At 41.6% G+C, this 13,850-nt stretch overlaps 1 protein-coding gene across 3 annotated transcripts in view; it reads right to left on the bottom strand.

Annotated features, from left to right (window-relative positions):
• LOC141092155 (cytochrome P450 3A29-like) overlaps window positions 1-13,850 on the bottom strand; it is a 224,970-nt gene that overhangs the window by 24,522 nt on the left and 186,598 nt on the right. For all 3 annotated transcript variants that reach the window (XM_073578108.1, XM_073578118.1, XM_073578126.1), the window contains 2 exons: window positions 12,664-12,763; window positions 12,464-12,577 (listed from right to left, as the gene is read on the bottom strand). In XM_073578108.1, the coding sequence (XP_073434209.1) occupies window positions 12,464-12,577; window positions 12,664-12,763 (214 nt within the window). The remainder of the gene's footprint in view (window positions 1-12,463; window positions 12,578-12,663; window positions 12,764-13,850) is intronic.

Below are 13,850 nucleotides of genomic sequence, written 5' to 3' on the forward strand. Positions count from 1 at the left end.
CTGTAAGTCTTCACAAGGTTGGCACACACTGTTGGTGCTATGTTGGCCCATTCCTCCATGCAGATCTCCTCTGGAACAGTGATGTTTTGGGCATGTCGCTGGGTAACAGGGATTTTCAAATCCCTCCAAAGGTTTTCTATGGGGTTGAGGTTTGGAGACTGGCTAGGCCATTCCAGGACCTTCATATGCTTCTTATGAAGCCACTCCTTCATTGCCCTGGTGGTGTTCTTGGGATCATTATCATGCTGAAAGACCCATCCACGTTTCATCTTTAATGCCCTTGCTGATGGAAGGAGGTTTGCACTCAAAATCTCACGATAAATGGCCCTGTTATGAACAGGTCACCGAGGAGGATGGCAGGAATAGGCTAGGCCACCAGGAAACCAGAAAGGTTGGTAACTTAGCGGATTGCAGACCCTTAATCCTAACAACACAACTAACAGTAGCCGTGGAGCGTACCTACGATGCCCTAGACGACTCGGCACAGCAGGAGAGCTACCTAGGCCTAAAGCAAGAAAGGTGCATTCTAAACTGCTCCGGAGTAGAACCCCAAAGAAATAGATAGCCCCCAAACATATATTGTCAGTGAGACCAGATGAGAGACAAACACAGGCAGAAAATAGACTGAGCAAATGATGGGGCCCAAACTGTCTAGATAGGATAGGAAAGGAAAGACACTGTCTGCAATCATGCAAAACCCCTAAAAAATCCAACACGTCTGATGTACAAAAAAACACTGAGGTCTCACGACCTCTCCTCCACTATATCAGCATTCTGGTGTAAACTGGCAGCAAAGCAAAAGAGACTAATAAAACAGGGGACTGAACAAACTGACACAAGCTGTAACATATGGAGCAGGGTCCAGCACATCCCCAGCAAGGAGCGCGCTGAACCTGCAAAATAAAGCAGAAAGAGGCAAAACCAGATCAGAAGCAAAGGATTAGCAAATGAACAACTTAGCTGAAAAATGCAGGATCAGGCAGGAGACAGCAGACCTCAAGTTGCACAGAAGAACTAATCACCAGCAACAATTGAGGAAAGCTTGCTCACTTAAATACTCCTAATCAGTAACCCCAGATCTCCAATCATCATCATCAGGTGGCAGACCTCTGTCAATCCGGCCAGCTCCACTACCCACAGTAACCACCAGAGGGAGCCCCGGCTCAGAAGAGGAGGGGTCACCGAACCCTCATCCACACCACCTGGCTGATCAGGATGGGCCCGGTGAAAAGCACGAACCAATCTCTCGGCATGAATGTCAGAAGCAGAGACCCAAGAATTATCCTCCTGGCCATAACCTTTCCAATTGACCAAGTACTGGAGTCTCCGTCTAGCCAGACAAGAATCCAATATCTTCTCTACCTCATACTCCAAATTACCCTTAACCAATACAGGGTCAGGGGGCACCGCCATGAGAACTACTGGTTCCACAAACCTTTTCAACAAAGATTTATGAAAAATGTTATGAATCTTAAACGTAACTGGAAGAGCCAAATGGAAAGAAACGGGGTTAAGGATTTCCAAAATCTTATAAGGTCCAATGAACCTTGGCTTGAATTTTGGAGACACAACCTTCATAGGAATATTTTTTGAAGACAACCAAACCATATCACCCACTTTAAACTGGGGACCAATGCTTCTATGCCGGTTGGAAAACCGTTGGGTCTTTTCCTGAGAGTGGGACAACTTATCCACTACTTGGTCTCAAATCTGCTGCATTCTCTCTACCACAGAATCCACACTTGGGCAGGCCGAAGCATCCACCTGCCCCGAAGAAAATCGAGGATGAAACCCAAAGTTACAGAAAAAAGGAGACAAAGTGGCAGAACTAGCCCTATTGTTTAGCGCAAATACGGCCAAGGGCAAAAAAGAGACCCAGTCATCTTGATCAGCAGATATGAAACATCTCAAATAGGATTCCAAAGTCTGGTTTGTTCTCTCAGTCTGCCCATTGGTCTGAGGATGAAATGCAGAGGAGAAAGATAACTGAATTCCCAGTTTGGAACAAAAAGCTCTCCAAAATCTGGAAACAAACTGAACTCCTCTGTCCGACACAATGTTCTCAGGAATCCCGTGCAAACGAACCACCTGTTGTAAAAACAAGGGTATCAACTCCGAAGAGAATGGCAACTTTGGGAGTGGTACAAAATGGACCATCTTAGAAAATCTATCACAGATCACCCAGATAACAGTCATTCTCTGAGAGACAGGGAGATCAGAAATAAAATCCATTGAGATATGGGTCCATGGCCTCCTGGGCACCGGCAGGAGCATCAACAAACCACTAGAACAAGAACAGGGCTTGGACCGAGAACAAGTCCCACAGGACTGAACAAAATTCCTGACATCACGAGATAAGGCAGGCCACCAAAAAGACCTACTCACCAAATCTCTATTACCAAAAATACCTGGATGACCAGCTAACGAGGAGCAATGAATTTCAGACATTACTCTTCTCCTCCACTGGTCAGGGACATACAATTTTCCCATAGGGCAACGTTCAGGTTTGTCCACCTGAAATTCCTCCAGGGCACATCTCAAATCGGATGAGATGGGGGAAAGAACTAAACCCTCATTTAGAATGGTAGTAGGCTTGGTCACATCAAGAGAATCCGTAAAGAAACTCCTAGAAAGGGCGTCCTCCTTAACATTCTTAGTGCCCGGAAGAAAGGAGACCACAAAATTAAAACACGTGAAAAACAAGGCCCACCTAGCCTGTCTAGGATTCAAGCGCTTGGCTGATTCAAGATAAATCAAATTGTTGTGGTCGGTGAGGACCACAACTTGATGTCTAGCTCCCTCCAACCAATGTCTCCACTCTTCAAATGCACACTTCATGGTCAACAATTCCCGATTCCCCACGTCATAGTTACGCTCAGATGGGGAAAATTTTTGAGTAAAGAAGGCACAGGGATTCATCTTAGAGATTACCGGATCTCTTTGAGACAAAACGGCTCCTGCACCAATCTCAGAAGCATATATCTCCACCTGAAATGGGAGTGAAACATCAGGTTGCCATAGAACCGGAGCAGAAGTGAACCTCTGCTTAAGCTCCTGAAATGCCGAGACTGCCTCTGGAGACCAATTCACCACATCAGCGCCCTTTTTGGTCAAATCCGTCAGTGGTTTAACAATACCAGAAAAATTATTTATAAATTTACGGTAGAAATTGTCAAAACCCAAAAACTTCTGGAGAGCCTTCAGAGAAGTGGGCTGAACCCAATCATAAATGGCCTGTACCTTGGCCGGGTCCATTTCAATAGCAGACAGGGACAAAATGAATCCCAAAAACGAAATCCTCTGTACACCAAAGAGACATTTCGATCCCTTAACATACAGAGTATTTTCCCTCAAAATCCGGAACACAGTCCGGACATGTTCCACATGAGAATCCCAATCACTGGGAAAGATCAAAATATCATCCAGATAAATGATCAAAAACTTATCCACAAAGTCCCGGAAAATATCGTTCATAAAAGATTGGAAGACGGAAGGGGCATTAGTGAGCCCAAAAGGCATCACCATGTACTCAAAATTTCCCTCCGGGGTATTAAACGCGGTCTTCCATTCATCCCCGTGCTTGATGCGAATAAGATTATACGCCCCCTGAGGTCAAGTTTGGCAAACCAACAAGCACTTTTAACTCTGAAAAATAAATCAGAAATCAGGGGTAACGGGTACTGATATTTAACAGTGATTTTGTTAAGGGAACGAATAGTCAATACATGGCCTTAATGAGCCATCTTTCTTGGCCACAAAAAACCCCAGCACCTAAAGGTGAAGAGGATGGTCTGATATGACCCTTCTCCAACGACTCCTTGATATAAGATCGCATAGCATCATGTTCAGGTACCGATAAGTTGAAAAGCTGACCCTAGGGAAATTTACAACCGGGCATTAACTCAATTGCACAGTCATAACTCCTATGAGGAGGCAAAGACGCGGACTTACTCTCACTAAATACATCAGAAAAATCAGCCAAATAGTCAGGAATATCATGAGACTGGGGAGAGGTGGAGAAAACAGGAGTGTCACTAAGAACACATTGACAACCCCAACTCACCACAGACACAGATTTCCAATCCAAAACAGGATTATGGGTTTGCAACCAAGGAAAACCCAGTACAATAATATCATGCAAATTGTGCAACACCAAAAATTTACAATTCTCTTGGTGGTCCGGGGCGACCCGCTTTATCACCTGGGTCCAAAACTGGGGTTTATTCTCCGCCAAAGGAGTAGCATCAATACCCCTCAAAGGGATAGGAGTCCGCAGGGGTACCATGGGAAAACCACAACGTTTGGTAAAGTCAAAATCCATCAGATTCAAAGCTGCTCCTGAATCAACAAAGGCCTTAGAGGAAAATGTAGACAAGGAGCAGATCAAGGTAACCGCCAAAAGGAACTTAGGCTGTACACTGCCCACTGAAAATGCGTGAGCAAAACGCTTTTCTCAGTTAGGGCAGACAGAAATAGTATGAGAGGCATCCCCACAAAAAAAACACAACTTATTACGCCTTCTAAACTCTTGACGTTGCGCCCTAGACAAAACCCTATCACATTGCATGGGTTCAGAAGTTCGTTCGAAAGGCGGCACTGCCTCTCGTGTAGTTTTACGTTCACGTAAACGTCGATCAATTTGAATGGCCAATGACATAGAGTCGTCAAGACCAGAGGGGACAGGAAATCCCACCATAACATCTTTTACGGTTTCTGCCAGACCCTTCCGAAAGAGAGCTGCTAGGGCATCATCATTCCATTTAGTAAGGACCGCCCACTTTCGGAATTTTTGACAATTTGAATTTTTGACAACAAGGTTTTATCAGCTTGATCAATAGCATTAGGTTCATCATACAACAATCCCAGGACTTGAAAAAACGCATCCACATTAGCCAGAATAGGATCACCAGGTGTCAAAGAAAAAGTCCAATCCTGGGGATCGCCATGCAGCAGGGAGATGACAATTTTAACCTGCTGCACAGAGCTCCCCGATGAGTTAGATTTCAAAGCAAAAAATAGTTTACAATTATTCTTAAAATTCAAAAATTTAGATCGATCCCCAGAAAACACATCACAAGTAGGGATCTTTGGTTCTACAGCAGATGATTGAGCGAGATAGGCAGAAATTCCCTGCACTTCAGCAGTGAGCTGCTCAAAACAATCGGACAATTGCGTCGCCGTTAGAGAAAAAATCCTCCTATGGCCCCAGAGAAAAAGAGGAAAAAATTTATAAAAAAAAATTCTGACACTTTTAATTTTTTTTTTTTTTTATAATTCTTTCCTTCTTTAGAGTACCCTAGAGTCTACAGTATGGCTGGTGATTCTGTTATGAACAGGTCACCGAGGAGGATGGCAGGAATAGGCTAGGCGACCAGGAAACCAGAAAGGTTAGTAACTTAGGGAATTGCAGACCCCTATTCCTAACAACACAACTAACAGTAGCCGTCGAGCATACCTACGATGCCCTAGACACCTCGGCACAGCAGGAGAGCTAACTAAACCTAAAGCAAGAAAGGTGAAATCTAAACTGCCCCGGAGTAGAACCCCAAAGAAATAGATAGCCCCCAAACATATATTGTCGGTGAGACCAGATGAGGGACAAACACAGGCAGAATATAGACTAAGCAAATGATGGGGCCCAAACTGTCTAGATAGGATAGGAAAGGAAAGACACTGTCTGCAATCACACAAAAACCCTAAAAAATCCAACACGTCTGATGTACAAAAAAACACTGGGGTCTCGCGACCTCTCCTCCACTATATCAGCATTCTGGTGTAAACTGGCAGCAAAGCAAAAGAGACTAATATAACAGGGGACTGAACAAACTGACACAAGCTGTAACATATGGAGCAGGGTCCAGCACATCCCCAGCAGGGAGCGTGCGGAACCCGCAAAACAAAGCAGAAAGAGGCAAAACCAGATCAGAAGCAAAGGATTAGCAAATGAACAACTTAGCTGAAAAATGCAGGATCAGGCAGGAGACAGCAGACCTCAAGTTGCACAGAAGAACTAATCACCAGCAACAATTGAGGGAAGCCTGCTCACTTAAATACTCTCAATCAGTAACCCCAGATCTCCAAACATCATCATCAGGTGGTAGACCTCTGTTAATCCGGCCAGCTCCACTACCCACAGTAACCACCAGAGGGAGCCCCGACTCAGAAGTAAGAGAATTCACAACATGGCCCCATTCATTCTTTCACGTACACGGATCAGTCATTCTGGTCCCTTTGCAGAGAAACAGCCCCAAAGCTTCACAGTAGGTATGGTATTCTTTGGATGCAACTCAGCATTTTGTCTTCTCCAAACACGACAAATTTTGTTTCTACCAAACAGTTCTACTTTGGTTTCATCAGACCATATGACATTCTTCCAATACTCTTCTGGAAAATCCAAATGCACTCTAGCAAACTTCAGACGGGCCAGGACATGTACTGGCTTAAGCAGGGGGACACGTTTGGCACTGCAGGGTCTGAGTCCCTGGCGACGTAGTGTGGTGTGTTACTGATGGTAGCCTTTGTTATGGTGGTCCCATCTCTATGCAGGTCATTCACTAGGTCTCCCCTGTGTGGTTATGGGATTTTTGCTCACCGAGTATCAGTGGTCTTGTATGTCTTCCATTTTCTTATTATTGCTCCCACAGTTGATTTCATGACACCAAGCTGTTTGCCTATTGCAGATTCAGTCTTCCCAGGCTGGTGCAGGGCTACAATTTTGTTTCTGGTGTCCTCCGACAGCTCTTTGGTCTTCACCATAGTGGAGTTTGGAGTGTGACTGTTTGAGGTTGTGGACAGGTGTCTTTTATACTGATAACAAGTTCAAACAGGTGGCCATTACTACAGGTAATGAGTGGAGGAGAGAGGAGCCTTTTAAAGAAGAAGTTACAGGTCTGTGAGAGCCAGAAATCTTGCATGTTTTTAGGTGACCAAGTACTTATTTTTCACCATAATTTGCAAAATAAATCTTGCCAAATCAGAATAGGTGATTTTCTGGATTTGTTTTCTCATTTTGGATCTCATAGTTGTGGTCTACCTATGAGGTCAATTACAGGCCTCTCTCATCTTTTTTAGTGGAAAAACTTGCACAATTGGTGGCTGACTAAATATGTTTTTTTCCCCACTGTACATAGTTATACCCAAGCAAAATAGTGACCCTGAGTTGGTCTCAAATTATAGACCTATCTTACTTTTGAATACAGATATAAAAAATCTATTCCAAAATGATCTCTGAAGGATTACTAAAAATCATTCCAAAATTAGCATATTAGGACCAAGTTGATTTTGTCAAATGGAGACAAGCCTCGGAAAATTCTTAATTTATTTTCATGAGTGACAAAGAAGAAATCCCCAGCTATTTTGCTATCTTTTGATGCAAAAAAAACACTAGCTCTGATTAATTGGGAATTTATAATTGTGACATTTTATAAATTTGGTTTTCAATGTCATATTCATAAGGCAATTTCAACTTTGTACTCTCAACCATCAGCAAAAGTTTATGTAAGCAATCATCTATCTAATATTATCTTTATATCTAAGGGTACCATTCAAGGTTGCCCACTGTCCCCTCTCCTCTTCACTCTACTTATGGAACCTTTCGTGGAATCCATTAGAACTAATCAGCAGATAAAGGGCATCCCCCTGAACCATTGGCAATACAAAATTGGGTTACTTGCGGATGATGCACTATTCACCATTAATTACAGAGGAGACAGTTTTTAAGGAATTAATTGAGTCAGTAAAGACTTTGCCTCAAATTATTACTATAAAATTAATGTTAAAAAGTCAAAAATTCTAGGTTTTTGCTTGGACTCCCAACTAAGATACTCAAAATGAGTTTCTTTACTTTTGGGAAAAATCTAATATTCCTTATTTGTGAACAAAAATAACAAAACCACTATATAATACTCTGGATCAGAACCTAATATTTTAAAACTGATCCAAAATTCCATTAATAACTTTGATAAAGTAAATTCCTCGTGGTTAGTAAGGATTGTCCTTAATAAAATGATTATTTTACCTAACTTACAATTTATTTTAAGGACAATTCTTTTAAGGGTATGTGCACACTTTGCGGTTTCTGCTGTGCTTCCGCAGCGTTTTTGGCTCTGCAGAAACGCAGCAGATTCTGCTGCGTTGTACAGTACCTTTATTTCCTATGGAAATAAAAAAAAGCTGTGCACATGCTGCGTTTTTTTTCCGCGCGGTTTTGCTGCGGTTTTCAAAACGCAGCATGTCAATTGTTTGGTGCAGAAACGCTGCAGTTTTACACCTCATCCATTATGAGGTGTAAAACCGCAGGGCAAAACCGCAGAAAAACCGCAGGTCTTTGTCCTGCGGATTCACCTGCGGTTTTCTCTACAAAATCCGCAGAGACAAAAAACTATGTGTGCACATTAGGGTGACCGCAAAAAATCGATGTCGGAATTTTGTCCGTCTGGACCCCACAAAACGATTCCCCTTTCCAGATATTGAGATAGCCAAAATTTGAGCTCGATCAAACGACGTTAACCCGTGCCGCTCGTCGCTCAAAGTTTGAAAAAAATCCAAATTGAGGTATTTTAAGATTTAGGTATTTTGCATAGTCTGTTAGACTATAAAGAATGTGACAACAACATTGCAGAAATAGCCCTGACCAAATTTTTGAACCATTTGTGGTATTTGAATGCAGAGTTGGTGGGATTATAGTTTTTTGATCCCACCATTACAGACAATGAAAAGTTGTTAATGGCTAATAAATTGCTCAGTAGCACAGATGAACCATCAGAGCACGCTAACCTACATGAGTTGATAATTTTATATAGTTATCTAATCTATTCTAGAGCTTTTGTTAAAGTAGTAGTTGTCGGAACAAGATTCCGACATTTTTTCCCCCCCATATGAGATCCGGTCACCCTAGTGCACATACCCTAACAAGTGTTCTCCTTTGTCATCCCTCAATTTCTGTTATTTGCTAGATCATTCTTTACCATTCCTAGATCACCCTAGAATCTATTAATCTTTTTATGGAAAAAGTGACGAAAACTTACAAATAATAATCTAAGCTATTATCTTTTGTATACATTTCCTTTAACTATATTTCAATCTGCACTCCCTCATAGAATCATAGAACATTAGAGTTGGAAGGGACCTCAAGGGTCATCATGTCCAACCCTCTGCTCAATGCAGGATTCACTAAACCGTCTGTCCAGAATCTGTTTGAAGACTTTCATGGAAGAAGAACTCACCACCTCTCATAGGAGCATGTTCCACTCATTGATCACCTCACTTTCAAAATGTTTTCTAATATCTAATCTGTATCTTCTCCCTTTCAGTATCAATCCATTGATTCTCATTTTTTCATGTGCAAATAAGAATATGGATGATCCCTCTATACTGTGACATCCCTGCAGATATTTGTAGACAGCTATTACGTCTCCTCTTAGCATTCTTTTTTGCAATATAAACATTCCCAGATCCTTGAATCGTTCCTCGTAGGAAATAGTTTGCAGTCCACTCACCATCCTGGTAGATCTTCACTGAACTTGCTCCAGTTTTTCTATGTATTTTTTAAAATGTTGTACCCAGAACTGGACACAGTATTACAGATGAGGTCTGACCATGAAGGAGTAGAGCGGAATAATTACTTCCCTTGATCTAGACTTTATGCTTCTTATAATACATCCCAGACATGTGTATGCCTTTTTTGCATTTGCATCACACTGTTGACTCATGTGCAATCTGTGATCTATTAGTATACTCAAGTCTTTTTCACAAGTGCTGCTGCTTAGTTCTAGTCCTCCCATTATGTAGATGTACTGTAATTTTCGCTTTTCTTGGCCAGATGTAGAATCTTGCATTTTTTTCCTGTTAAATACCATTCATTCTATTAATCACACTACCTATTGTTCAAGCATGGCTAGATCTTTCTGAATCCTTCCTGTCTTCACTTGTGTTAGCTATCCCTTCTAGTTTTACATTGTCTGCATATTTGATTAGTTTACTTTCAGTTCCCTTATCTAGATCATTTATAAAAAATGTTGAGCAACCACTGGGGCCAGGACAGAACCTTGTGGTACCCCACTTGAAATAATCTTCCAATTAGATGTGCAACAATTTATTACCACTCTTTGAGTACGATGATTTAGCCAGTTATGAATCCTCCTTACCGTAGGCTTGTCAATCCCATATTTGGTCATATTTTCAATAAAGATAGTATGAGATACTTTATAAAATGCTTTGCTAAAGTCTAAATATACTAAATCTACCGCATTTCCCTGATCTACCCAGTCAGTGATTTCATAATAGAAGCAAATTAGATTAGTCTGGCCTGACTTGTTTGCTGCAAACCCATGATAGCTCTGGTTAATTACTATATTCTTATACAAGTACTTACATACATGCTACTTAATAATTTGTTAAAGATCTTTGCTAATATAACAGTAATGCTAAGCGCACACGCTGGGGATTCAACCGCGGATTTGTATCTGCGGATCCGCAGGTAAAACCGCAGGTAAAATGACCTGCGGTTTTACCTGCGGATGGGCCTGCGGTTTTCCCCTGTGGTTTGTCACCTGAACAATGGAATAGGTGGCAAACCGCAGCGGAATCCGTAGAAAGAACTGACATGTCAATTCTTTCTGCGTATTCAAAACCGCAGCTTTTCCGCAGTTGAAAAACCGCAGCATGTGCACAGCGGATTGTAAGTCACATAGACTTACATTGTACTGTACACTGTCTGCAGAACTGCTGTGGATCCGCAGAGGCCAAATCCGCAGTGGATCCGCAGCAGAATCCGCAGCCTGTGCACATAGCCTAAGGCTCACTGGCTTGTAATTTCCTGGCTCCATCTTCTTTCAGTTTTTGAAGATAGGGACATTTGCCCTGGGTCTTATCCTTTCTCCAGGAATTTTCAAAGATTCTGGTTAGTGGTTCTGCAATTTCCTCTGCTATGCCTTTCAGTACCCTATGATGCAATGCATCTTAAATTAGCTAATTGTTCCCTCACATCTCTCTGTATATAGATAGTGTGGATTATTTTATTCCTTCAATAGCACTATGAAAATCAGTTCATGTTACTTTTGCTTTCTTAGAGAACAGATGCAAAATATGATTTTAAAAGTTCGGCCTTCTCAACATCATTTTTGATAACTTCACCCTTTTCATCTTCTAAAAATCCTATAACATCTTTTACTTTTCTTTTGCTTCTGACATACTACTCACATCCTTTTTTTATTGCTTTTGTTCTCCCTTGAAAGCCTTCCTTCATTACTGGCTTTAGCTCTTCTAACGCTTGCCCTCCATTCCCTGCAGACAGCATTCTTTACCATTGTCTTACAATCTTCCAGATGAGGAATTGTATAACTTTTTGGACTTGAGAAAATAAATTAGAAATAGGATTTCTCTTCCCATTTCCCTATCTAGAGCCATAATTACTCTATTGAGAAAACCCTCATCAGATTTTTTTTTAACATAAAGAAAATGTATGCTTTATTTAATACCGATGTATGTTTTGATAAGTCCAATTCCATGGTAAAATGGGAGAATGGTTTGAATCAACACGTTTCTTCTGAGAATTGGAGGAAAGCGACAGATATATTATATAAATATAATATTAATGCCAGTTTACATGAAAACTACTACTATTACTACTAACTACTACTAATAAGACTCTTGCTGGTTCTTCACTCCAGTTAGACTGAAAAAAACCTTTACTAACTACTTGGACTTTGCTGGAGAAAGTGCGAATGAAGTGGAAATCTTATTCGTATTCTGTGGAAGTGTCCAAAAATTGTAACACTATAGAGAAAAAAAAACGCTCCATTGCTCATAAGAACTAATAAATCCACAATAAATCTCTCTCCTCAATTAGCGCTCTTATCCCTAAATGCAGACTCACTCCCTCAGAAAATCAGATATTGCCTTTCATATTTTTCAGTAATTAAATCTCTTGTAACGTCTAGATGGCAATCTATTGATATTCCAACCTTATTAGAAATTACAGAAAAAATATTAACTCATAATTAGAGATGAGCGAATATGTTCGGGTTCCCTCTTATTCGGCAAGCTATAGCGCTTAACAAATAAGCAGAATCCGGCACCGCAGCTGCATGTGGCACGGCTGTGTCACAGTCACAGCACATGCATGGAGAGCCCTATAAACAGTCACCTGCTGCCTCCTGATGAGCGTGGCCATCCGAAGCAATAGTGGCTTGTGTGAACACCACAGCCTGTTCATTTTACTGATCATGGAGTCTCAGCGATCAGTTATCACAATCACAAATGAATGGCAGTTTGTAGTTTTAAGCCAAAAGTTATAGTGCTGGGAAAAAAAATTAAAATCACTACAGGCAAAATATTTTCTAGTATATTACTTCACCTATGATCAAAATAAATGTGCAAATCCATATATATACTGCACATACATATACACACACACATATATATATATATATATATATATATATAATTTGCCAAGATATTTTACCTGCTTAAGTTTACCGCTGGTGAAGGCTGGTGACAACACTGTCCGGATCCTTTTCCATTGATCATCCTCAGCATTTGACACTGCCGATTCAAGAGGACCATTAAGACCAAAGTTCTAAAAAGAAGCAATTTTTTAAATAATATAGATAAAAAGAATTACCAGAAATGTATATCATACCAAGATATGATTTGTGCACTCACCCTTCTGTTGGTAAATATAGTATAGCATTCCTTAACTAGGATGGACTTAATGATTGCGGGGTCCATTACCGCCAGCACCGGTTGTCTCCCATCAAAGAACCTGGTAAGGAAAAAAAGATGTGTTCAGATATAGGGCTCACTCACACAAGAAAATATATTGGACGAGCACAATCCAATAAAAATGTTTTACTATGGGGCACTGCAGATCTGCAATCTTTGTCTCATGCCAATCAAGGCATTCTGTGGGTGCATCTGATGAATGGGTAGCACTCGCCCATTCAAGTCTATGGAAGCAAATGAAACATCGGACTGCACTCGGATGTCATCCAAGTGCTGTTCGATGTACTCGCACAGAGTTAATGGAGAAAATGGAGAAATTTTCTTCTCCATCTTTACCATACCTGTGCTACGATTCTCTCATGCGAGAGAACTGAATCATACTAAAGTGACACTCGGGTGAAACGCTAACAGAGTTTGATCTGAGTGTCATTAGCATAAGTTTCATGATTCTCGCACACGAGAGAACATACGCTTGTGTGACCCCTGCCATAATGTAAAACCACCATTATAGGCACAAAATGACCGCTTATATTTACCAAGCAGAAGTTGAACAGTCTCAGCCATGTACATCAGTGATGAGATTACAGTACATGATTTCTTCTGTAGACAAAGGGATTTTGCCCGGGTTGAAAGATATCGACTATTCATAAGATATGGCATAACGTACACAGAACTGGAGTCAACCACTGGACCCCTCTGATTCAGAGAATGGGGCTCTATATCACTTTAAGCGCAGAAGAGGTCAAGTGTGTGCACTTCTACTCATTTATAGTCTATGGCAGACATAGCCGAGCGCTGTACTCCGCTTTCTCCAGCAGTCCCACAGACAATGTCTCATGCTCGAAGGTGGCACACGTGGTTTGTGCACCTACTGTGACACCGGGCTGGGCTTGCCAAGGAGGGGCGTAGCAAAGCGGCTACCTGGTGTTCTCAGTAGCTCTTGATGGTGGAGTCAGCGTTGAGCTGTGGGTAGCCACCAGGTATCACTCTTAGGCTGGAGTCACACTGCCGAATTTCTCCTGCGATAATCGCATCGCACTGCATGGACTGGCCGGCACCTCTCCTGACCTGAGCATGACAGCGTGATGGATTACTATGCAGCTGTCAAGCTCAGGTCAGGAGAGCTG

This window comes from Dendrobates tinctorius, unplaced genomic scaffold (genome assembly GCF_039654945.1).
Source record: "Dendrobates tinctorius isolate UK_male_01 unplaced genomic scaffold, ASM3965494v1 ptg000008l, whole genome shotgun sequence".
In the NCBI taxonomy this organism is placed as follows: Eukaryota; Metazoa; Chordata; class Amphibia; order Anura; family Dendrobatidae; genus Dendrobates; species Dendrobates tinctorius.